General features: G+C 42.8%; 1 protein-coding gene across 1 annotated transcript in view; it reads right to left on the bottom strand.

Moving 5' to 3' along the window:
* The window catches only part of ipo11 (importin 11), a 255,541-nt gene that overhangs the window by 149,293 nt on the left and 78,814 nt on the right, over positions 1-27,434 (bottom strand). Inside the window, exons 9-19 of the mRNA XM_014171158.3 lie at positions 27,259-27,329; positions 26,584-26,776; positions 25,880-26,032; positions 25,607-25,650; positions 21,770-21,860; positions 21,146-21,193; positions 20,068-20,173; positions 6,363-6,489; positions 1,415-1,448; positions 1,214-1,254; positions 912-1,028 (exon numbers count right to left, since the gene is read on the bottom strand). Of these exons, the coding sequence (XP_014026633.1) occupies positions 912-1,028; positions 1,214-1,254; positions 1,415-1,448; positions 6,363-6,489; positions 20,068-20,173; positions 21,146-21,193; positions 21,770-21,860; positions 25,607-25,650; positions 25,880-26,032; positions 26,584-26,776; positions 27,259-27,329 (1,025 nt within the window). The remainder of the gene's footprint in view (positions 1-911; positions 1,029-1,213; positions 1,255-1,414; positions 1,449-6,362; positions 6,490-20,067; positions 20,174-21,145; positions 21,194-21,769; positions 21,861-25,606; positions 25,651-25,879; positions 26,033-26,583; positions 26,777-27,258; positions 27,330-27,434) is intronic.

Here is a 27,434-nt window from a genome sequence, read left to right as displayed (position 1 = left end):
TCACAAAAAGAGACAGCTTTCAAATGCAGCCCTTTAAAGAAGATGAGAGGGAACCAAGCCATTCTAAAGGGTGATTTGTAAATTCAGAAGAGAAAGAGAAGGAAAAAAAATCTCCCATCTCCAAGCAATGGTTTCATTATGCCTTTTCTACCCCATTATTTCTTTATTTTTTTGCCTTTAAGAATTCCCTGTGAGGTGTAATAGAATATTCATGTGACTGCGTTCTCGCTCACAGGCAGTTAAGACAGGCGATTTAAATATAATGACAGTTGACTGGAGTGGAAGCCATTTATGAGGGAGTGAAGTCAAGAGAGCGTTGAGGAGAAATAGAGTACCCCGCTGAATAATACAGGGGTCAAAGAATAAAGGTCATCAATGGCTGACAAACACCGAGTAGATTTAGTAAAACAATTCGATGGTACATGACGGATCATAAAACTATTCTAAAAGAGCTAGAAGGACAAAAGAAAAACAAAAATGGTGAGTGAGAGCTTTCGTCATGCTCAGAGTTCACTTCATGACTTGTGATGACTGACAAACACATTATCAGTGGAAGGACGGCAGAACCCTGCAGTTGAATGCGACTGTCTGAGAAAGTGATGAGTGACTGGTTTCTTTTGCTCTTAGAAAGTCGCTTTGTTTCCTCTAGCCTGAGGGGGAGCAGGCTGAGAAATGCTGCATATCGGTTACATGATGGTTGTTCTTAACAGCAAGGGCTGTCCCCTAATAAATCAATCAAAGGTAATGGATGCCACTGTATTTCTTTAAATTCTGTGGCGTTTTTTAACCCAGCTACTAGAAATCCATTAGATGTGCATATCCTAATGTGTATCCTACCATGACCTTAGTAAAAAATAAATACAAATAAAAACCTTTTTAGGCAATGAGCTCTTTGGGATTTGAACCCTCACCTGGATGTTGACCCTCTCAATGACACATGAGATCACATGGAGGACCTGCATCTTAGTGTCACACTCTGTCACCTGCTGCAGCAGCTGGAATAGCAGGCTGAAAATAGACTCCAGATACTAAAGGGTGAGAGAGGAGGGCGGTAGAGGGAGAGAGAGAAAGAGGGAGGGAGAGCATTTTAATATCCCATTAACGCATACCATGCATTTACCCCCCAAAAATGTATCTAAAAAAAGCAAGGCCAGAATAGAAGATGATTAGCAACATTCTTTAAAAACATTTCTCCTCTAGAAAAGGCACTCACCGGTAAGAACTGTTCTGTCCGGAACTCAAAGTCGTCGACAGGTGATGACACATTAAGGAAGAGAAACTGACAGGTCTTACAAGAGGTTCATCTTCACAGAGAGACTTCACAGTGACAGGAAAAGAGGTTCATAACAATATGGATTTTTGAAAGAAGCAAAACATTTGTATTTCAGCAAAATAGATTAAATGAGAAGGATATTGAGTTTCAGAGTTGTGGCCGTCTCGATCCGCACCTTTAGAACAAAAACAAAACATTGGTATTCTGCCAAATATCTCTGGGATGGGGCTGAATACGGAGCTGTACTCACAGTTGAGAGAAGACCGACTAAGAATAAGAGATGAACTTAAGGTTTTTGTTGTGGGTGATTGTGATGAGCAAGGTAATTAACTGAAATGTCAGGTTTTGAAACAAATAATTGACAGACATCGGCTCAATTACTTCAATTCAATTTCGTTCACATTTTTTCTGTGAGCTCAATGGGCACATTGCGCAGTTTCTCTAGAGATAAATCAGATCAAGCTTGAACTGTGCGATGTAGTAGGGAGTTGTAGTTTCCAAAAAGCCAATATTATACACTGCAGAAAATCTAATCAAACGTGGTAATTAACTACAATGACCATAATCCATTGCTCCTAGTTGTCCGGTCTGTGCATTTCTTTTACACCTGCTACGAGAAGAGACAGAAGAATGCGTGATCGAGAGGGAGAGCAGTTGCTTCACGAGGTAAACCACATGACCAAAAGTATGTGGACACCTGCTCGTCGAACATCTCATTCCAAAATCATGGGCATTAATATGGAGTTGGTCCCCCCTTTGCTGCTAGAACAGCTTCCCCTCTTCTGGGAAGGCTTTCCACTAGATGTTGGAACATTGCTGTGGGGACTTGGTTCCATTCAGCCACAAGAGCATTAGTGAGGTAGGGCACTGATGTTGGGCGATTAGACCTGGCTCGCAGTTGGCGTTCCAATTCATCCCAAAGGTGTTCGATGGTGTGGAGGTAAGGGCTCTGTGCAGACCACTCAAAGTTCTTCCATGCTGATCTCGACAAACCATTTCTGTATGTACCTCGCTTTGTGCACAGGGGCAATGTCATGCTGAAACAACAAAGGGCATTCCCCAAACTGTTTTGGAATCACAGAATTATCTAGAATATCATTGTATGCTGTAGCGTTAAGATTCCCTTCACTGGAACTAAGGGGCCTAGCCCAAACCATGAAAAACAGCCCCAGATCATTATTTCTCCTCCACCAAACTTTAGTTGGCACTATGCATTCGGGCAGGTAGCATCCTCCTGGCATCCGCCAAAACCCAGATTCATTCGTTAGACTGCCAGATGGTGAAGCGTGATTCATCACTCCAGAGAACGTGTTTCCACTGCTCCTGAGTCCAATGGCGGCAAGCTTTACACCACTCCAGTCGACGCTTTGCAATGTGCATGGTGTTCTTAGGCTTATGTGAGGCTGCTCGGCCATGGAAACCAATTTCATGAAGCTCCTGACAAACAGTTATTGTGCTGATGTTGCTTCCAAAGGTTTGGAACTCGGTAGCGAGTGTTGCAACCAAGAAAATATGATTTAAGTGCTACACATTCTGTGAGCTTGTGACGCTGTTGCTCCTAGATGTTTCCACTTCACAATAACACTTACAGTTGACCGGGGCAGCTCTAGCAGGGTAGAAATTTGACAAACTGACTTTTTGGAAAGGTGGCATCCTATGACGGTGCCACGGTGAAAAGTCACTGAGCTCTTCGTTAAGGCCATTCTACAACCAATGTTTGTCAATGGAGATTGCATGACTGTGTGTTCGATTTTATACACCCGTCCGCAAAGAGTGTTGCTTAAATAGCCGAATCCACTCATTTGAAGGGGTGTCCATATACTTTTGTATATGTCGTGTATCTCCTGAAAATAGATTATGTAAGTGATTGTTAGTTGGTATTCAGCAGTCATAAAAGTATGCCTTATTTACTTTGAAGAACTACTCAAATTGTGAATTTGTCAACAGCATCGGTAGCAGCTCTATAGTGATAAGATGATGAATTGGAATTAAATAAGTCATCAAATAAAATGTAATATACACAACTAAAATATTTTATTCCAGTAAAGTGAATAAGTGATGTTTATTAAGTAATAAGCAGTAATGGACAGTCACAACCATCATGGGACTTTTTATTCCTTTTTTTATTCTGTGTTGTTTCAGCATTCAGCCCACATAATGCATAGTGCATTTCATGTTCATAAATAAAATAATCAAAACTAAAATTGAAAAGAGAAGACTTGAGAACACTGAAGTAAAATTGCCGTGTCACTTTCATGGGGTGTTGTAAGACGTCCAGTGTTATTGACTGTCTCCTCTGTGTAATCTACCACTGCCAATGTGATGAAGCTCATGTCTACGACAGGAACAAATGATTAGACCTAGGAGAGGAAAACAAGTCTGGGCCCGGAGTGGAACAATGGAGTGACTACAACCTACTGTCAGTGACAAGAGTTCAGCAGGTGTGTGTGTGTGTGTGTGTGTGTGTGTGTGTGTGTGTGTGTGTGTGTGTGTGTGTGTGTGTGTGTGTGTGAGAGAGCGTAGGGCCTTTCTCTCACTGCTAATGTTAAACCAAGTACGACGGGCAGTCAATAAAAGCTCTGACACAGTATCGGCCCAGCAGTTGAATAGCCTAGTCCAAAAGTCATCAACAAAAACCATTAAGTGAAAGCACCACTTTGAAACCCTGCCTTGACAATCATTCAAGTGAAAATATTTTTGGTCTCTGTGAACTGTATATTGAGCATACATTGCACATTTGATGAATTAATACTAGTCAGCGCCTATATTGACAAGTCGGCATATGGGCCGACAATTTGACACTATGGCAGTAAGTGAAAAGAATGAACGGGCTTGGTGCATATAACTTATAGTAATAACTACGTTTGCTCTGCTGCTTTAGAAACACAATGCCACCCTTAGTGAGATTCGATTCAACTGATAAGAATAAACTGCATTTCCTTTCATTCCTATGACATCTACCGGCTGGGAGAAGCAATAGGCCTAGAGCTTTTGCATTCTCGGATTGGCTAGCACTGGTCTAAAAAGGTGGGCATGAAAAGGCCAGCAATTTGACCCTGTTACCGGGCAGAAGCAGACAATGACATTTAAATAAGCAAATCTCGATTCTCACATCTCCATCTCTGTTCAGTTTATATACCTCGGAAGATCGATTTCCTGTGCGTCTGTGTTCCCTTTCTGCAGTCAATGCAATCACCTCCATTTCATTTGTTGTGGGTAAGCGACACCAACTCAGACATCCCACAGCATGGATAATAACTACGACACTCACTAAAGACGTCAGTGAAATCAGTTTTTTTTTTTTTTGATGTTCTACAGCCCTTCTCTAGCTTTCACCCTGCTATTCTATAGAGCTCAGATGACAAACAGCCTAGCTGGAGTGACAGAAAACGGGCCACAATGGGCTGAAGAGTGCCACCGCCACAGCGTGAAGCAGCCTTAATGGTTATGGGAACTTTCTTTCTGCTGAGTAGAGGTAGGGCTTGGCAAATTGAAGGAATCAGAAATGTCACCAGGAAGTATTTTCAGTCGAGGTTTTGGTAAACAGGGCAGAAATCAGATGGGTCTGAAAAGCGAGGACGAGGACTGAGGAATTGCCAGCCAGCTGAGCTGTCTACAGGGGATGGATATCTATGACTAGTGTGACTCACCTCATAAATATCACTGATAAATGCCCAGTGTGTGGTCCAGTGTGGTCCAGTGTGTGTGTGTGTGTGTGTGTGTGTTGATCTTTCTCATGCAAAAATCCCTCTCTTTAATCATCATCTCTCTCACTCTTTTCCCTCTAAACATTTCCCTAAATACTAAATGCACAAACAAATTACAGAATTTCAAATACACTTTTTGATCATGGTCTACCAAACCATGCAAATTGCTTTTACTTGCACACTTAAAAGGCAGTAATATTACACGGAAGTATTTATAACATTATTTAATAATAATTACTTTGGAATAATGTATAATACTGTTAATTGTTTCCTAACTGAATACATTAGTGGTCTACTTCCGCTCAGAATGACGAGGTGATTGGTTACAAAACATTCACGTTACTGGACAGGGGACCAGGTTATTGGTGTCTGGAGTTATTGATAACCAGTAGCTGGTTTGATTAATACGTTTTCAGAGTCAGACCGTGAGTGGCTATCCTCAATTACTCTGACAATAATACCACCAATCAGGGCCCCAGCAGTCCCTAATTGAAGGAGGCAGTATTGATCAGAAGGTCTAAATAATTTGGACGGCTAGCCTGTGAGTAATCAATCGAGAACCATTCCATGTGCAGAGCAGAGGGACTTTAAGGGTGATGCATGAGTGTTGTCCAACTACTTTACGTAGAGTAAGGTCAGTACTGTATGTGGACCAGACACAACACATCCCACGCTGGAAACAGTCCTTCATGTGAGTAGTAAAAGTGAGTAGTACAGGCCCAACACAGCAGCAGAGGGTGGCTAGCCGGCAACAGTTTTCAAATCTCTACAAATGGCATGTTATTGAACACTCCCCAACCACCCACCCTCTTAACGGAAATGCTGGTCTGTAATTCTCTCTCTTCAAGTGAGAGATCTGTGTGTGATTGGGTACTGTGGGTAATGGAGGCAATCTCAAGTCTATTTGGGGCAAATATCGGTTCTGAATATAATTCAGCAGACTTCCAAACTGTTTAGAAGCAGACTTCCAAACAGTGTTTCTGTTACAGATGTAGCTAGAGACATGTCAGAGCAGAGTTGACTCTAGGACACTGTGTATAGAGTATCACTTCTACAGGCTAATTAGCCAGTAAGCCATCATGGATGCGAAGTTTATTAGAAGCAGCTTAGCAATTAGCGTACTACAAGTAGATCATGTTAGCATGGAGTTAATGTCCTGAAGCTCACACAACAAAGATTTCCAATTAACAAGCTCTGGCATCTCGACAGAACTAACTGGCCATTTGTCCTGCCTTGTAAAGTGTGTGAATAACACTTGTTGCTACTAAAGGACCTGTAGTCACTATATTAACTGTGTCTAACAGCTTAATCATGGCTTTCATTACTCTTTAGTGTGTGTGTGTGTGGTGTGGGGGGGGGGGGGGGGGGCGTGGCGTGCCCACCACTAGGTCTGGGTCCTGCATGAGGTTAAGGATGACCTCGTAGAGCAGCGGCCGTAGTTCGGATTTAAACTTCACTGATATCCACTGACCTATGAGCCAGATCACCCGCCGACGAATCAGCTTGTACCTGGACAGCAGAGGGAGGGGGAGAACCAATCAGCGGCCAGGGCTGCGTTCAGTACGTTTTTACATTCTGGAACGTTCAATTGGAAACGGAAACGGTGCCGTAATGAACGGCCAGTTGAAAAATGGTGGAGGGGGTCAGGTTGTGGAACGCTGTCAGCATGGCCAATGCCCTTTAACTACATCACGCATTGCTTCAAGCCACACCTCGCCACACCCACCAAATGGGAACAAACATACAAGAACATTTTGGGGAAACATGTCATTCAGTATAAACCGTTTCGCAACTTGAAGTAGCATGCATTCAAGCGAACAGAACGCACCTCTGGACAACAGAGGAGGAGATGACAGTGAGGCGTTGACACACATTCATATAGTGTAACATAACGATAGCTAGTTCGCCGATTGGGAGAGCTACACTAGAGACAAAGAGAGCAGGTACTGTAGCAAAGCCCCATCCCTTAAAACCACCCCCACTCATTATGTAGGCTGAAAGACACTTAACATGTCACTGATCTGTTATTAAGAGGGGACTGGTGAATTAGCGGCAATTTAATTAGGCTGACATATAAAATTAGCGCAGATAAAGATAAATTCAAATTCATTTTCACTGAACAAGAACATCTGAAAATTCTGAAGCCGTGTAGTGTTTTGACAGTATTTATATATTTATATATATATTTATATATACAGTACCAGTAAAAAGTTTAGACACACCTACTCATTCAAGAGTTTCTCTTTATTTGTACTATTTTCTGCATTGACGAATAATAGTGAAGACATCAAAACTATGAAATAACACATATGGAATCATGTTGTAACCAGAAAAGTGTTAACCTGTTGGGTCTAGGGGGCAGCATTTGCACGTCTGGATAAAAAAAATGTACCCGATTTAATCTGGTTACTAATCCTACCCAGTAACTAGAATATGCATATACTTATTATATATGGATAGAAAACACTCTAAAGTTTCCAAAACTGTTTGAATGGTGTCTGTGAGTATAACAGAACTCATTTGGCAGGCAAAACCCTGAGACATTTTCTGACAGGAAGTGGATACCTGATGTGTTGTATTGACTTTAAACCTATCCCATTGAAAAACACAGGGGTTTAGGAATATTTTGGCACTTCCTATTGCTTCCACTAGATGTCACCAGCCTTTACAAAGTGTTTTGAGTCTTCTGGAGGGAGATCTGACCGAACAAGAGCCATGGAACGGTGATGTCCCATTAGACACCTGGCGCGCTACTTCATGTTGGGTACCCTCGTTCCAATACGTTATAAAAGACTATGCATTCGTCCACCTTGAATATTATTCATGTTCTGGTTAAAAAAGGCCCTAATGATTTATGCTATACAACGTTTGACATGTTTGAACGAACGGAAATATATTTTTTCCCCTCGTTCATGACGAGAAGTCCGGCTGGCTTACATCATGTGCTAACGAGACGGAGATTTTTGGACATAAATGATGAGCTTTTTTGAACAAAACTACATTCGTTATGGACCTGTGATACCTGGAAGTGACATCTGATGAAGAGAATCAAAGGTAATGGATTATTTACATAGTATTTTCGATTTTAGATCTCCCCAACATGACGTCTAGTCTGTATCGCAACGCGTATTTTTCTGGGCACAGTGCTCAGATTATTGCAAAGTGTGATTTCCCAGTAAGGTTATTTTTAAATCTGGCAAGTTGATTGCGTTCAAAAGATGTAAATCTATAATTCTTTAAATGACAATATAATATTTTACCAATGTTTTCTAATTTTAATTATTTAATTTGTGACGCTGACTTGACTGCCGGTTATTGGAGGGAAACGATTTCCTCAACATCAATGCCATAGTAAAACGCTGTTTTTGGATATAAATATCAACTTGATAGAACTAAAAATGCATGCATTGTCTAACATAATGTCCTAGGAGTGTCATCTGATGGAGATTGTAAAAGGTTAGTGTATCATTTTAGCTGGTTTTATGGTTTTGGTGACCCTGTCTTTGACTTGACAAAACATTACACACAACTCTTGTAAATGTACTGTCCTAACATACTCTAAATTTATGCTTTCGCCGTAAAACCTTTTTGAAATCGTAAAACGTGGTTAGATTAAGGAGATGTTTATCTTTCAAATGGTGTAACATAGTTGTATTTTTGAAAAATTTGAATTTTGACATTTATTTGGATTCAAATTTGCCGCTCTTGAAATGCACCTGCTGTTGATGGAGTGCACCACGGGTGGCACGCTAGCGTCCCACCTAGCCCCAAGAGGTTAAACAAATCAAAAAAGTATTTTATATTTGAGATTCTTCAAATAGCCACCCTTTGCCTTGATGACAGCTTTGCACTCTCTTGGCATTCTCTCAACCAGCTTCATGTGGTAGTCACCAGGAATGCATTTCAATTAACAGGTGTGCCTTGTTAAAAGTTCAATTGTGGAATTTCTTTCCTTCTTAATGCGTTTGAGCCAATCAGTTGTGTTGTGACAAGGTAGTGGTGGTATACAGAAGATAGCCCTATTTGGTAAAAGACCATGTCCATAGTATGGCAAGAACAGCTCAAACAATTAAAGAGAAATTACAGTCCGTCATTACTTTAAGACATGAAGGTCAGTCAATACGGAAAATTTCAAGAACTTTGAAAGTTTCTTCAAGTGCAGTCGCAAAAACCTTCAAGCACTATGATGAAACTAGCTGGTTTGGGCTTAGTGGGACTATCATGTGTTTTTCAACAGGACAATGACCTCCAGGCTGTGTAAGGGCTATTTGACCAAAAAGGAGAGTGATGGAGTGCTGCGTCAGATGACCTGGCCTCCACAATCACCCGACTACAACCAAATTGAGATGGTTTGGGATGAGTTGGACCGCAGAGTGAAGGAAAAGCAGCCAACAAATACTCAGCATATGTGAGAACGCCTACAAGACTGTTGAAAAAGCATTCCAGGTGAAGATGGTTGAGAAATGCCAAGAGTGTGCAATGCTGTCATCAAGGCAAAGGGTGGCTACTTGGAAGAATTTGTTTAACACTTTTCTGGTTACTACATGATTCCATGTGTGTTATTTCATAGTTGTGATGTCTTCACTATTATTCGACAATGAAGAAAATAGTAAAAATAAAGAAAAACTTGTGAATGAGTAGGCGTGTCCAAACTCTTGACTGGAATTGTACATACACATACATTCAACGCATTCGAAAAGTATTCACACCCATTGACTTTTTCCACATTGTTATGTTAGTCTTTTTCTAAAAGGGATAAAATAATTTTTCCCCCTCATCAATCTACACACAATAACCCATAATGACAAAGAAAAAACAGGTTAAGAAAACTTGGCAAATTTATAAGTATTCAGACCCTTTGCTAGGAGATTCAAATTTAGCTCAGGTGCATCCTGTTTCCATTGATCATCCTTGAGATGTTTCTAAAACTTGGAGTCTACCTGTGGTAAATTCAATTGATTGGGAAAGGCATATACCTGTCTGTATAAGGTCCAACAGTTGACAGTGCATGTCAAATTGAAGACCAAGCAATGAGGTTGAAGAAATTGGGAGGTGACCAAGAACCCGATGGTCACACTGACAGAGCTCCTCTGTGGAGATGGGAGAACCTTCCACAAGGACAACCATCTCTGCGGCACTCCATCAATCAGGCCTGCATGGTAGAGTGTCAGCATCGAGTAATTGTCTCTGGCCCCCTCCCAGTTAGGGGGAGTGATGAGCTCTACAGCAAAGTCTCACAACTCAATCGCTGGTTGAAAACTGTTTTCTGCACCTCCCAAAAGATAGAATTTGAAGATAATTGGCCCTCTTTCTGGGACTCACCCACAAACAGGACCAAGCCTGGCCTGTTGAGGAGTGACGGACTCCATCCTAGCTGGAGGGGTGCTCTCATCTTATCTACGAACATAGACAGGGCTCTAACTCCCCTTGCTCCACAATGAAATAGGGTGCAGGCCAGGCAGCAGGCTGTTAGCCAGCCTGCCAGCTTAGTGGAGTCTGCCACTAGCACAGTCAGTGTAGTCAGCTCAGCTATCCCCATTGAGACCGTGTCTGTGCCTCGACCTAGGTTGGGCAAAACTAAACATGGCGGTGTTCGCCTTAGCAATCTCACTAGAATAAAATACCTCCAATCCTGCCATTATTGAAAGAGATCGTGATACCTCACATCTCAAAATAGGGCTACTTAATGTAAGATCCCTCACTTCCAAGGCAGTTATAGTCAATGAACTAATCACTGATCATAATCTTGATGTGATTGGCCTGACTGAAACATGGCTTAAGCCTGATGAATTTACTGTGTTAAATGAGGCCTCACCTCCTGGTTACACTAGTGACCATATCCCCCGTGCATCCTGCAAAGGCAGAGGTGTTGCTAACATTTACAATAGCAAATTTCTATATAAAAAAAGAAAAGAAAAAAAAAGACGTTTTCGTCTTTTGAGCTTCTAGTCATGAAATCTATGCAGCCTACTCAATCACTTTTTATAGCTACTGTTTACAGGCCTCCTGGGCCATATACAGCGTTCTTCCCTGAATTCCTATCGGACATTGTAGTCATAGCAGATAATATTCACATTTTTGGAGACTTTAATATTCACATGGAAAAGTCCACAGACCCACTCCAAAAGGCTTTCGGAGCCATCATCGACTCAGTGGGTTTTGTTCAACATGTCTCTGGACCTACTCACTGCCATAGTCATACTCTGGACCTAGTTTTGTCCTGTGGAATAAATGTTGTGGATCTTAATGTTTTTCCCCATAATCCTGGACTATCGGACCACCATTTTATTACGTTTGCAATCGCAACAAATAATCTGCTCAGACCCCCAACCAAGGAGCATCAACAGTCGTGCTATAAATTCTCGGACAACCCAAAGATTCCTTGATGCCCTTCCAGACTCCCTCTGCCTACCCAAGGACGTCAGAGGACAAAAATCAGTTAAGGAACTCAATTTAACCTTGCGCAATACCCTAGATGCAGTTGCACCCCTAAAAACGAAAAACATTTGTCATAAGAAACTAGCTCCCTGGTATACAGAAAATACACGAGCTCTGAAGCAAGCTTCCAGAAAATTGGAACGGAAATGGCGCCACACCAAACTGGAAGACTTCCGTGCTAGCCTCCCTACACTGGCTTCCTGTTAAGGCAAGGGCTGATTTCAAGGTTTTACTGCTAACCTACAAAGCATTACATGGGCTTGCTCCTACCCATCTTTCCGATTTGGTCCTGCCGTACATACCTACACGTACGCTACGGTCACAAGACGCAGGCCTCCTAATTGTCCCTAGAATTTCTAAGCAAACAGCTGGAGGCAGGGCTTTCTCCTATAGAGCTCAATTTTTATGGAATGGTCTGCCTACCCATGTGAGAGATGCAGACTCGGTCTCAACCTTTAAGTCTTTACTGAAGACTCATCTCTTCAGTAGGTCCTATGATTGAGTGTAGTCTGGCCCAGGAGTGTGAAGGTCAACGGAAAAGCTCTGGAGCAACGAACCGCCCTTGCTGTCTCTGCCTGGCCGGTTCCCCTCTCTCCACTGGGATTCTCTGCCTCTAACCCTATTACAGGGGCTGAGTCACTGGCTTACTGGTGTTCTTCCATGCTGTCCCTAGGAGGGGTGCGTCACTTGAGTGGGTTGAGTCACTGACGTGGTCTTCCTGTCTGGGTTGGCGCCCCCCCTTGGGTTGTGCCGCGGCGGAGATCTTTGTGGGCTATACTCGGCCTTGTCTCAGGATGGTAAGTTGGTGGTTGAAGATTTCCCTCTAGTGGTGTGGGGGCTGTGCTTTGGCAAAGTGGGTGGGGTTATATCCTGCCTGTTTGGCCCTGTCCGGGGTTATCATCGGATGGGGCCACAGTGTCTCCTGACCCCTCCTGTCTCAGCCTCCAGTATTTATGCTGCAGTAGTTTGTGTCGGGGGGCTAGGGTCAGTCTATTATATCTGGAGTATTTCTCCTGTCTTATCCGGTATCCTGTGTGAATTTAAGTATGCTTTCTCTATTTCTCTCTCTCGGAGGACCTGAGCCCTAGGACCATGCCTCAGGACTACCTGACATGATGACTCCTTGCTGTCCCCAGTCCACCTGGCCGTGCTGCTGCTCCAGTTTCAACTGCTCTACCTGCGGCTATGGAACCCTGACCTGTTCACCTGACATGCTACCTGTCCCAGACCTGCTGTTTTCAACTCGCTAGAGACAGCAGGAGCAGTAGAGATACTCTCAATGATCGGCTATGAAAAGCCAACTGACACTTACTCTTGTGTTACTGACTTGTTGCACCCTCAACAACTACTGTGATTATTATTATTTGACCATGCTGGTCATTTATGAACATATGAACATCTTGGCCATGTTCTGTTATAATCTCCACCCGGCACAGCCAGAAGAGGACTGGCCACCCCTCATAGCCTAGTTCCTCTCTAGGTTTCTTCCTAGGTTTTGGCCTTTCTAGGGAGTTTTTCCTAGCCACCGTGCTTCTACACCTGCATTACTTGCTGTTTGGGGGTTTAGGCTGGGTTTCTGTACAGCACTGAGATATCAGCTGATGTAAGAAGGGCTATATAAATACATTTGATTTGATTTAGAGTGGCCAGACGGAAGCCACATGACAGCCCGCTTGGAGTTTGCTAAAAGGCACTTGAAGGACTCTCAAGACCATGAGAAACAAGATTCTCTGGTCTGATAAAACCAAGATGGCCTGAATGCCAAGCGTCACATCTGGAGAATACCTGGCACCATCCAGGTTGGCACCATGGTGGTGTTAGCCTCAGGCTATGGGATGTTTTTCAGCGGCAGGGACTGGGAGACGAGTCAGATTCGAGGGAAAAATAAACAGAGCAAAGTACAGAGAGATCCTTGACGAAAACCTGTTCCATAATGCTCAGGACCTCAGACTGGGGCGAAGGTTCATCTTCCAACAGGACAACGACCCTAAGCACACAGCCAAGACAACGCAGGAGTGGCTTGGGGACAAGTCTCTGAATGTCCCTGAGGGGCCCAGCCAGAGCCCGGACTTGAACTCGATCAAACATCTCTGGAGAGACCTGAAAATAGCTGTGCAGCGATGCTCCCCATCCAACCTGACAGAGCTTGAGAGAATCTGCAGAGAAGAGTGGGAGAAACTCTGCAAATACAGGTGTGCCAAGCTTGTAGCATCATACCCAAGAAGACTCAGGGGCTGTAATCGTTCATCCACCACTGGCCTGCTGGCCCCCCTACCTCTGAGGAAGCACAGTTCCCGCTCAGCCCAGTCAAAACTGTTCGCTGCTCTGGCACCCCAATGGTGGAACAAGCTCCCTCACGACGCCAGGACAGCGGAGTCAATCACCACCTTCCGGAGACACCTGAAACCCCACCTCTTTAAGGAATACCTAGGATAGGATAAAGTAATCCTTCTAACCCCCCCCCCCCTAAAATATTTAGATGCACTATTGTAAAGTGGTTGTTCCACTGGATATCATAAGGTGAATGCACCATTTTGTAAGTCGCTCTGGATAAGAGCGTCTGCTAAATGACTTAAATGTAATGTAAATGTAATCGCTGCCAAAAAGGTGCTTCAACAAAGTACTGAGAAATGGGTCTGAATACTTATGTAAATGTGATTTCACACTCGATACAGTCACTGTCAGATGCACCTACTCATATTTAAACTGTGTGTCACTGTGGAGACAGACAAGTCATCGATCACACACTGACTCACCTTAAATCATAAACATTTATGAAGGCAGACAGTGTCAAAGAGCTTTACAGCAGAATACCAAGTAGAACACAATAAATAAAAAAAGGCATGAACAATATTTTTCTGTCGTTCAGGTTGGTGTCAAGACAAGCATTGGCATAAAACAGACAAAGCTAATTCTCTCTCAGTGACATGGAGTTTACACACCTATATCTCCAGGTCAGAACATCACTTAATGCTCAATTCAAATGCTCATTAATCCATACTCATCCGTCTGCATTTTTAATGTCCCTATGTAGTACCTTTAATGACCTCTAATAAAAAAACTCTGTTTAATTTCCTTTCCGCTGGCCCAGAGATGAGGGAGAAAGAGAGAAGGGCTATGTGTGAGTCTTTAGGTCAGAGGGAGGGTCTGGGCCTGCTCTTCATGGCTCACTCCAGAGGAGTCCTCTTCCTGCATCTGACCATACACCACCGCAGCCAGTTTCAGAGTACCAGACCCGCCACTGGCTCCAAGGCCGATTAGCGCACGCCTAATGCATTGTAAACTACAGGAACATCAGAACACTGGCCCTGGAGAACAGAGAGTTGGCACTAGAGTCCTTTATATAAGCACAAATCCTAACGTGAACCCGTGCAGGCAGGCACATCATGTGAGCACTGACTACCACAGTCTGATAAAAACCAACTGCCTCTCTCAAAGGCCTTTTAGCACTCTGCTAACGCATCGTAAACTATCTGTAGGAACAGACACAGATCTGGAATGTATTCAATTCAACAGAGAATAGAAAAGGGCTCTTGCTTTCTCCCTCCCTCACCCCTCCCAGTGGGTATTAAGAGCAGGCTGGTAGGTGAAGGGTGCAGGTGGGCCACATGTGGTGCCCTTTAAGAACACGGTGATCTGTCTAATCACTCTGCAGCATCATTCCCCTCCCTCCCTCCCTCCCTCCCTCCCTCCAAACACTGGTATGCCACATGTGGTGGCCTTTACTACAACACAATGCAGTCTTATCCATCCACTACCATCAGCCATTACCCAGAGGGCCGAGCAGCACGGGCAGGGGGAAATGCCAACAGCAAGGTTGAGGCAGACGCGTGCACACGGTTGTCCTTGACCGTACCAAACCACTGCCTGTCTGACAGTGTCCACACAAGAAGGTCAGCAGAGAAAGCAGCAGATGCCTTTTAGCAACTGCCCTGGCTGGATCAGTCTCAGTATCTGTCTCTCTATCGGTCTCTCTCTCTCTCTTATCCATCTCGCGGTCCCGCATTTCTCTTTTTTTTTACCTTCTTACGTCTGTATACTTCCGCCCAGTACGGATGGTAGATAATGAACGGCTCGATTCCAAATGCCTTCTTCCATAATTCTCTGGCTCTGCTTTTCACCATACAAATACCCACACGGATTAACAAACACCAGCAAACAATTCAGCTATACACACTAAGGATGCATCCCAAATGGCACCCTAATCCTTATATAGTGCTGTGGTGGCAGAATGATCTATAAAAGATTGAGTTCCATTTAGGTTGCATCCTAACTATATCGGTTGAGATCCAGACTTGCATGTTAAACCACTAAAACGGAACAGTACTAGGGTTGGGCGGTATCCAGAGTTTCATATCGTCATACCGTCCTTCCCTCACCCCGGGATTTACGGTTTTACCAGCTTAGTACACAAGGGGGAGACAATTTTTAAAAAGCCCATTGGGTGTCTATTAAGAGAATGCTAACAAAATTTGCACAAGTAATAGAACATTTCAATGAAATATGCTAACGAGCACAAATGAAAATAAATGAAAAATAAAATAAGTCAATCCAGCTCATAAAGTTACACATCTATAGACAGGAACTACCGAATGTCATGTTTGGTGAGTTTAGACATTTACAAGCGAATATGAACGAGAGACATTGTGCAAATGAACAAAGTTTTGAGGCATGCTTGTCTGAAGGAAGAACAGTATTGGCTCTCCAGCAGCATGTCTACAAGCTGTGTCTGTTGTGGAGTCTGTTGTCGCTAGGACAACGGGCCTGCCATGCTCCGCAAAGAGGGGGGAGGAGCATACTGAGAGAACAGAGAGGAGGGAAAAAAACTAGGAAATCAAGATAGCAGTGGCAGCTGTACAAATAACTAATCCAAAGGGCTTTGACTTCTCAAACACAGCAGAACGCTAACACATTACGATGCCCCATCACCTTATTAACTCAGCCACTTAGATAGCAAGTTACACTTAGGGGTCGTGTCAAAACACAGAATTCTGATTTCACACAGGAAAAATAAATAATAATAATAATAATAATCTTGCTGCATTTTGTAAACATAGAACTAAAATGCTTCTTATTCTAATTTTAAGCCAGCCTATTTTTCCTCTGGTAAAATGCTAGATTAACTTCAAGAAAAACATTAGGAAATGTAGCTGGTTCATTCTTTCTATGATAGTCCTAAACATAACCAGGAAAAGCCCAATGAGAGACAGTCTCGTTTACAAGGGAGACCTGGAAGGCAGTAGCAATCAATACAACATCACAAAACATAAAACACACAATCAGCACAACAACACGATCCAGCCTAGAGGAAACATGTACACTCCTCCTGAATAGCCTTGCATCAGAGTTTTAACCTCACTGAGAGGCACTAATACATCTAGGTGAAGCATAGATTGTAGACTATTCCATGCCTCTGGTGCACAATAGGAGAAGAAAGTCTTAACTCCGTAAAGGCCCTGGGGAAGTAGCTTTAGCTTTAGTCGTTTTTTTGCTTCCTCACAAGATTATCCATATGAACTTTAAAGGTCAGCTTGTTATCTAACCAACCATACACAGTGCTTTCAGAAAGTATTCACACCCCTTGACTTTCTCCACATTTTGTTGTGTTAAAGCCTGAATGTAAAATTGATTAAATTGAGATTCTGTGTCACCGGCCTACACACACACACACACACACACACACACACACACACACACACACACACACACACACACACACACACACACACACACACACACACACACACACACACACACACACACAATACCCCATAATGTGGAATTATGTTTTTAGAAATTTGAACAAATTAATAAAATAAAAAAAACAGAAATGTCTTGAGTCAGTAAGTATTCAGGGGTGGAATTAAAGAGCTTATGTTTGGTAATGTATTATTGTTGTGATTGCTGTATATAAAAGTACCATGTATGTAAATTGTAAAGTGTTATATGTAAAATGTACAGCTGAAGTCAGAAGTTAACATACACCTTAGCCAAATACATTTCAACTCAGTTTTTCACAATTCCTGACATTTAATCCTAGTAAAAGTTCCCTGTCGTAGGTCAGTTAGGATCACCACTTGTGAATTTTGGCCCATTCCTCCTGACAGAGCTGGCATAACTGAGTCAGGTTTCTAGGCCTCCTTGCTCGCACACGCTTTTTCAGTTCTGCCCACACATTTTCTACAGGATTGAGGTCAGGGCTTTGTGATGGCCACTCCAATACCTTGACTTCGTTGTCCTTAAGCCATTTTGCCACAACTTTGGAAGTATGCTTGGGGTCATCGTCCATTTGGAAGACCCATTTGCGACCAAGCTTTAACTTCCTGACTGATGTCTTGAGATGTTGCTTCAATATATCCACATAATTTTTCTGCCTCATGATGCCATCTATTTTGTGAAGTGCACCAGTCCCTCCTGCAGCAAAGCACCCCCACAACAGGATGCTGCCACCCCCGTGCTTCATGTTTAGGATGGTGTTCTTCGGCTTGCAAGTCTACCCCTTTTTCCTCCAAACATAACAATGGTCATTATGGCCAAACAGTTCTATTTTTGTTTCATCAGACCAGAGGACATTTCTCCAAAAAGTACAATCTTTGTCCCCATGTGCAGTTGCAAACCGTAGTCTGGCTTTTTTATGGCGATTTTGGAGCAGTGGCTTCTTCCTTGCTGAGCGGCCTTTCAGGTAATGTCGATATAGAACTCGTATTACTGTGGATATAGATACTTTTGTACCTTTTTCCTCCAGCATCTTCACAAGGTCCTTTGCTGTTGTTCTGGGATTGATTTGCACTTTTCGCACCAAAGTACGTTCATCTCTAGGAGACAGAACGCGTCTCCTTCCTGAGCAGTATGACGGCTGCGTGGTCCCATGGTGTTTATACTTGCGTACTATTGTTTGTACAGATCAACGTGATACTTTCAGGCGTTTGGAAATTGCTCCCAAGGATGAACCAGACTTGTGGAGGTGTACAATTGTTTTTCTGAGGTCTTGGCTGATTTCCTTTGATTTTCCCCATGGTGTCAAGCAAAGAGGCGCTGAATTTGAAGGTAGGCCTTGAAATACATCCACAGGTACACCTCCAATTATGGGGTAGTGTGTGTAGACGAGTGAGAATTTGTTTTATTTAATCCATTTTGAATTCAGGCTGTAACAACCAAATGTGGAATAATTTGAAGGGTATGAATACTTTCTGAAGGCACTGTTCCTTGGTAACTGTTTGGGATGGACATTTGATATTATTTCACTATAAATAATAATCATAAATTTATACTCGAATATTCAAAAATTATAATTGCTCTACTCTCTTAACCAATCAGAATGATGCAACATGCCACAACAGCAGACAGTGTGCAGTTGTTTTCAGGGTACTATATCTGTAGTTTTTGGATAACAGTAGACTAGGCTAATAGCAACAGTGAAAGAGGATGCTTTCTAGTGAGTGTTTCGCATTGATCTGTGTCAGGTCTTGTGGACCCTGCGTTGGTGCGTGCCTATAGGCTAATTGCTATTTGAAGTGGGAAAAATACCATACCGTTGTCAGGGCTGACCGGCAGGCTAAATACTCTGATATTAAAATGCCTTTTACATGTAAAACGCATCCTATGTGAGAGAAAATTAACTCGAAAATAAAACAATCAGGTTGTGCGTCCTCAGAACTGTAAGAACCGTCAAAGCCACGTGATGTCAGAAGCAGCAGTAGCTCACAGCGACTGACAGGAGAAATTCCATTCAAGGACAATCCAGGAAATTATCAATGTTCAAACGCTTATATCCACAAGCAATCTATCCACAAGCAATATTTGTGCTTCGCTTTTCAAACGGTTCCAAATATCTACCATCTCAACAATCTCCCAGACTCTCACTCTGATTCACTACAAGCAAAAAAAGAAACTGATCAAAAAAAGCCGATGTTGAAAAGTGTATCAGAGCACATACTGTATATCAACCTGACTTTATTCTCTGAAGAGACTAAAAATACTCTCTCTCTTTGAAGAGCAGCAGCTCACCCACCACAGATACATGATAAGGCCAGATGGTGCTACTTTAACTAAAGTAAGTCTGTGTGCTTTGATGTGTCCGAGAGGCTGAGAGAGGCTCGAGCCATTTTCATTCCATGGAAAGAACACCCCCATTAAAGCCCCATTGTGACATCACCACACCTGCACTGTGACATCACACCGTCGTTGGGACATCACTTCCTTTGTGTGTTTGACCACAAGTGTCGAGAGGGTTCCTTTGTACTACATGAGATCACACATTCCACCTTTACCCTCTCCTCCTCCTCCTCATCTCCTTCAAACACTGTCTCTCCCTCACTCTTCTTTTAGCTGAGTCATCACAGCCTGAGTCTGGATGTTTCTAGTGACACCAACTACTAACCAAGTGACAGTCCTTTTTGGCTAAAGGAGTGATTTGCATTGATTGATGGAGAAACAGTGGATGGAGGTTAAATAAATGAAGCTCAATTGAGTCAACAGTAACTCCAACTGTCATTGGGTGGCAATAGAGGAAACCAATTCACGGATTGGGTAACAGGAGAGTTGTCACGCCCTACTGAAAGCACTTCCAAGTTCTTGGAAAAGCATTACACCTATACAAATGCAATCCATCACTGTTAATAATGCATCATTATGACACCTATGACATACCTGTGGTGGCTCACTTGTAGCTCGCCCAGAAGCTGATTGTTGAACCACTGGTCAAAATCAATGTTGTCAAACAGCTCGTATGCCGCCAGCCCCACTGCATTGTACACTGTGGACAAATAGGGACACACAAATGAAAAAAACATTTTCAACAATGAAATACTGTTACGACTGAAAGATGCCATCTATTTCTATTTTCTTGCCATCGGATATCTAATAGTCTGAGCTGTAAATTTGGGGTTTTGTCATTTTATAATTTAAGAAAACGTGAGGCATAAGGAACAAAACAGAAACTATGATGCAGCGGCGTTGTATTACTATTCCCATCCATAAAGGCCATTTGAGGAACTACACTGAAGAGCCCACTGACACTAGATGTGGATTTTATAGCGTGAGAAATAGTCAACTGTAAACCATGTGGACAGCAGATGACAACACAGTGCTGGTGTGTTGGACAAACGATGTCATTAACAGGGCTGGGAGAACCTGTGGTGCACAAACAACCACAGAGGGAGGACACATACTGGAAGCAACATCAGGACAAGGACAGTCTTTCTATGAAATGAGACCCAGAGAGGGAGTTATAGTTTGTTTAAGGAGTGGTCAAACTAGAGAGGGATGGGGCGAGGAAGACAGGGTACAGGGTCAAAAATAAGGTAGAGAGAGGAGAGTAATAGGGGTTTTTAGTCTCTCTTGGGAGTAAATCATTGGAGGTAGAGAACAGGAACGTCAGTGTGTCCTCCTGTATACCGGTATGACTCATCTAGATATTCTGTGTTCCAAAACACCATCTAGACTTACAGTTAAGTCCCAGTGACGAAAAATATCCCCAGGAAATGTTCCTCTTTTATCTTATTTTCTAACCCTGAATGAGATCTACTAAGGATCCAGTGAGATTTACGGTATATGAGAACGTCCGTCAAAATCCTGTGATGTCAGAGCTACCAGGCACTTGAAACCGCCATTTCTCATCTGGATGTCTGTGCTTCAGACTTAAGGAACAGAGGTACTTCGGACCTTGCAGAGAGTCGTGACCTCTGACCTTACTGCAGTGAGACCACAAGGACTCATGATTACCCACCTGCATCCTTCATCAGAAGCTGAACAGGATCCTCCACATTGCTTGGTCCTGCAATCACACACAGAACACCAAGTTAAACCTACACACAAACGATAATAAGCTGAACATGGAAAATTATGGAATCCTCTGTCCCCTCTCACTTACAACCCTGTTGCTGGAGCCTGAGTGGCTTCCCACAATCAATATTTGGCTCTCAGCTAAAATTGAATTTTCCCCATCTAGTGTTATCTAATTTCTCCTCACTCTGACAGTCCTCTATAATATAACTCTGTCAGAGGAGAACACTGGCCTAAAGACACCCTGTAATTGTCCTGTGTTTGTGTGCACTGACAACTCACTCTGGAAACGAATAACTTACCACAGGTCTGTGTCACAGGGGGAATCTCATATGGTAATCTAACGAATGTGTTCCTAAAGATTCTTGAATGGTTGTGCTGTACAGCACATGTTCTGAGCCATTTAAGTGGACACCTCTACAACCAAGGCTGTGGTTGGACAAGGCCAGGTTAGAAAGGAATCCGGCTGCATTTTGTGAAACATGTTTTTATTTTACCTTTATTTAAACAGGGTGTCATAAAGATGAGAAATGATTGTCTTAAGAGGACAATACAATGAGAGACGTACCTTGTAGATTCAGCACCATCTCCAGCAGCACTGGTGTCAGTGTCTGACTGTAGTTGTGGAATATGTCCAAGAACAACACTTCTGTACAAGGCTGGTGAAAGAGGGGGGAATAAGTAAAAACAACACAAACACACACTCCCTCTCCATCAGATCCAGTCCCTCTCCATCAGTTCTACTGGCACTAAATCAATGAGCAGGGGAGCCACGTGGAATGCATCGCATGAGACTCCTCACTGACAGCAATAGCCAGGTGTCACTCACAGGGTTAAAGGATAGTCATCACCTATACAACACCTGTCAAGCTTTATTAGATCATGCCACAAACACAACCCACCCATCAAACATGTTCCACTCCCACAGGGGGAAACAACCCTGACATGATCAACACCAGTGGAAATCAATAACTAGGTGTTAAGTCTTGCTGCCCATGACAGACCATTGATAATAAAGCCGTACTGACAAACAGCTCATTAGAGGACCACGGTGGAGAGGGCAGAGGGAAGGCGACACCAAGGACACATCACCCACTGTACTGGGGAAGGCAGATCTATTTTCCTCCCAGCAGGCACTCAGCATGCTTTAGTGGGGACTGGGGCATGCATGTCAAGATTAGTTTATTTATATGCAAGGCCCTGAGTTTGCAAAACAAACACGTGGACCTAGTCATCAGTGTCTGTGTAGTTGAAAGCCAAGCAGGGGGAGTGGTGGTAGCAGATTTGGCACCGTTGTGATCGGGCGTAAACCGGACAGTGCGGATATCCTCAGCGAGACAAATTAATGTAAAAGTTGTGGGCACCAATTACATCATCCACTGTTACCTCATCAGCGGTCGACTACACTGGTGTACTTCAAAATAAGTTTTGATCCTAAACCAGAGCGCCATGGAAGTAAGAAAAGCTGGGCTTAACTGAGACAGACGGAATATAAGAGAAAAAGAGATGGAGAAGAAGAAGCAAGGTAGTGAGGGAGAGGGAGGGAGGAGTCTGATAGCAGTAAGGAGATGATACAGGCAGCAGCCAAAACCAAAACAAAGCGTAACCCAATTCATTGAGAATCAGACAGTCAGACAGAGACGTCACTAAAACATCCCCCCTGTGCCATGCTACCCACTGGTCCTAACTATAGGCAATATAAATAGTATATCAAATACATTTCCTTGTATCAGCTCAATACTATGAGTGCAGACCTTGCCTTTTTCTAACCATGGTCTGTTTTTGGGTGAGAGTAGTGCTGAGTGATTAGTGGTTTTTGAGATGGTTTTGATAAAAAAAAAATGTATTAAACATTAAATGCCCTGTGGGGAAGCGACACGAACAAAACAATGTCCTATGATGGTAGTGACTGCCCATTGCTGCTTAGCACTTATTAACCATCATTTATTTACATTACTTGAATAAAATATTTCCATGTGTAAATTACATTAGTTTAATTTGATGACTATTATTTCATTCCAAGTCATCATCTCAATAGAGATGACAAAATATATGCTGTCTAACCAAAACTATTTTAGTAGTTATTTTATGAATGCTGAATACCATCCATCACTCACTTAGATCATGTATTTTCAGGTCAGGGTCTCCATTAGGCGGGTCTCCATTAATGCTTTTTAGCCTATTAATTGATGGAAATAACAGTTGATGGAAATACTTGTCATGCTTATCAGTCTATGTTAATTTGCATAATTTTGTGGAATTAAATTGGTGCTTGTATAGTATATTTGCTATGTATCTTATTTATCACACGAGTACAGCGTACAGATAGAGCTTTTGAGCGGAAAATCTGTCAGACAGTGCGAGAGCTACTGCTGAAGCATTTCAAACAGCAAATGCATATATAAGCAACAGAAGGTAGGCTTCATCAGCGCGTCAAACACCACTTTGCAATGTGCTGGAGGCAGTATGCATTTTGAAAACATAATTATTTGAAACCTGACCATTTTAATTCATATTAAGAAGCATGTCGTACCTCACTTCAAAGTAGCCTAGAAAAAAAATCAGGCCATATCCGTGGAGGCAATTATTTTATAGCAACATTCTTTCATTGTCCAGTAGCCAAAGGCAAAATCCTAGTCATATTAGCAACCCATGCAAGTTGTTTCATATTAGATCTCCCCTCTTTCTAAATGTCTAATGGATATTTTCACCTCTGTCAAATGAAACAGCTTGCATGTATGGTGCCCTTTTGACAACAGTGTTTTCCCCGCTAATTGCATTATGGAACGAACATTCGCGCGTAGCCTACTGCCGTGTGTGCATTGTTGCACTTAAAATGTGAAGAAATAATAGTTTATCATCATTTTAAGCTAAACGTTCTGATCTATTGCATCAGACTCGTTGCTTACATTTTTTTTATGTAGCCTTGGCCTACTGGTTGTATGAATTTGTGATCCGTCGTCCCACAACTGTCCCAGAGTCTGTGTGGAGTAGGCCATTTATTACTCGACAAGCTGACCAATAGAATAAGTCTACTTTTCTACTATGGGGGATAGTAGATTAACATAGTGTAGTAATTCTGCTGTTCGTTACTCGTTGGCTGAGGAAAAGTAAATGTGGACAGATATTCTAACAAGCGCACACCAGAATTCGGTAGGAAGGACCGCACACATCGTTGCATCCTCGACCAGAATTCAGTAAGAAGGACCGCACACATCGTTGCATCCTCGACCAGAATTCAGTAAGAAGGACCGCACACATCGTTGCATCCTCGACTTGTATATCCTGTTAAGGTGCATTACCATAATCTAAATGGGATTTCAGGTTACGCACCAAATGCATCTCTCTCAAATTTGTCAAATGTCCGGTAAATTCAAATGCTGATGGTCAAATTTCCGGTGCCACATTTTCAGAAACCCTGTTTTAGCAAGAGATACCTCGAAGCAACTGTTCTCGTTTCCTCTCAATCATGCACTCTTCTGTCTCTCGCTCTCCGTGTCTACCATACACTAACAATGTAGCAGGCATAAAACAAACACACAGACCGGACAATTGCATGCGTAATGGATTACGGTCATTGTACTTAATTACCACGTTTTGTGTGCTAAACTATGTAGAATATTGGCCGTTTGGAAACTACCCTACAACATCGCATAGTTCGGGCTTGACCGGATTTATCTGTAGAGAACTGCTCAATGTGTGCAGTTCATTGAAAAATAAATGGAATTAAACAATTGAACCTACAGTACGTCGGTCAATGAGTTGCTTAAATAACGAAAAATAACAGAAATGTTGGTTAATTGCTCAGCTAGTATAAGTCTAATTGATAGTTTGACTGACCAGCACTGCAATAAGACACTTTATTACTGTGTTGTAGGGGACCGCACAGTTTATTTTGCTTAAGACACCTGAAATACTTGTCTTCCTTTTCTTGTATGACAGTTCAGCTGAAGCCCACTCTCATTCTTCCCTCTGGTAAGGAGAATATTGTTGCTCTTGTGTGCTTGTAATAGTGTGTGTGGTTGTTATTTTACTAAAGACCTTACATCACTGGCCACGGGTAGAAAGACTATCTCACCTCTACATCCTTATTCTATCACACTTTCTGTCTCACAAATCTATAGGATTTTTCTGGTTCCCGGTTGTATGTGGCTGTGCTGTGGTATCTTGTTGCACCCCAGTCAAGGACTCCAAAAACAATACAGGAGGAGAGGGATATGATGAAATGGAGGGGAAATAAATCAGCTTCAGTGTGACTGAATACATTGTTGAAATCAAAATCAGCAAAGCTGTTAATGAGAGCATGGCTGCTTCAACGGCTTGCCTGCGCTGAGCAAGTCAGTCAGTCTTGTCTCTGTGCACTGGCATCTATGCGTGTGTGCATGTGTGTGTGTCATTCACTCACCCGTAGACTGTATTTCCAGGAGTCACCCCCTGTTTCTTCAACAGCTGAGAATACAAAAACAGAGCAACAATGAGATAAGGAGGGTGTGTGTGTGTGTGTGTGTGTGTGTGTGTGTGTGTGTGTGTGTGTGTGTGTGTGTGTGTGTGTGTGTGTGTATACTCCAGTATGGTGTGGAGATTCAGATGGACACATTAGCAGAGTTAACGTGAGGAGAGAAAAGCTGGCAAAGCGACAGGGAAACACATCAGTAGCCGTATGCATTTGTGAGCGTACCGAAGCCCTCAGGGTCCTCCTCCCACATGGCCAGCTCTTCCTCGGTCAACAGAAAGTAGTGGGAGACGAGACGGCGTCCGATCTCCGTGAGGGTGGGGTGTGTGAAGAAGGCCGTCTTGATCTTGTGGGCCTCCAGACTCTCCGGCTTACTGTCTGAGAAGGGCGACCCAGAGAGTATGTTAGAACTTACACACACACACACACTATTCAAAACTAACCACAACCATCGACAACTAAGTCTCGACAGCTCAGAGAGAAACTAAACTCCACTGTGGCTCCTCCTAACCCATTATATTATTATAATGGTACATTAATGATGCTTGCAATATGCCTGCCTGCCAAGGAAATGCAGTTATTTGTGGTTGGCTGTATTAACGATGCAACGCCATGTTGATTTCTCCCGCTGTCTCTTTCTATTCTATTTCCTCTCCCTAATTTTCATCTTGCTCTCGCTCCTCGCTCCCTCCCTCCCTCTACTCCTTTATTCTCTCCCCTCCCTTCCCCCACTAGGGCTGGCACAATTACATAACCGTGTCACAAACTTATGGATGAAGACCGTCGTGAAAATAAAATAACAGCCATAACTGGATAAAAACAGTAATAAAGATGAATGATTATTACAATGACTGCGTCATTTGGATAACCAATAACCGTCATCCAAAATTCCATCACCATGACAGCCCTAGCCCCCACCCTCCACCTACCCTCGATGTTCTTGCAGGGTTTGTAGGCCTCGTTCTTGACGATGGTTTTGATGAGGTTCATGCACTGGACGGTGAAGCGTTCGAAGACGAGGCCCTCACCGGCCGGCGTGAACACGTAGCTGACAGCAAATTCCAGAGAGCGCTGGATCAGTGGGATGAACGCACACGGGTGGACCTCCAGGAAATCTAACAACTACAGAGAGAGAGAGAGAGAGAGAGAGAGAGAGAGAGAGAGAGAGAGAGAGAGAGAGAGAGAGAGAGAGAGAGAGAGAGAGAGAGATGGTTAAGGAAAAACATGAGATTCAGAGAAGATAGAGAAAATATTAAACAAGAGAGTAAGGTAGAAAAGAAGATGGCTAAGGAGAGAACGTCAGAAAAGGAGAAGGAAAAGCAAAAAAAAATTCAATAAGGGGAAATAACAACAAATATAGAGAGAATGTAGAAAAATAGAGAAAGTAAGACAAATGAAGTTGAAGCACTTGGCGCTGGGATATCAGCCTCTGTCAACAGTACCTGGTATGCAAGCAAGACTACTGAGAAACGAAACTAGTGTACATTTACGTCATTTAGCAGACGCTTTTATCCAGAGCGACTTACAAATTGGTGCATTCACCATGTGTAGATTTGTAACAACACATAGGCCAACACGGTTGTCGACTGATCAGTTTGACTCACCACTTTAGTGTACAGTATGATAGTCTTCTCAAGCTTCTCTCGACATGGGTTTTCTGGGCCTACCTGCCGACCTGGAAGAAATGAAACCAAAACAAATATGAGCAACAGTACGTTATGACGACAGTATAAAAACAACAACAAGCCATATGACAACGCTATAAAACAGCAATACAAAA

The sequence above is a fragment of the Salmo salar genome, chromosome 24, assembly GCF_965601325.2.
Source record: "Salmo salar chromosome 24, fSalSal1, whole genome shotgun sequence".
NCBI classification, from domain to species: domain Eukaryota; kingdom Metazoa; phylum Chordata; class Actinopteri; order Salmoniformes; family Salmonidae; genus Salmo; species Salmo salar.
This window is presented reverse-complemented; position numbering and strand designations above follow the sequence as displayed.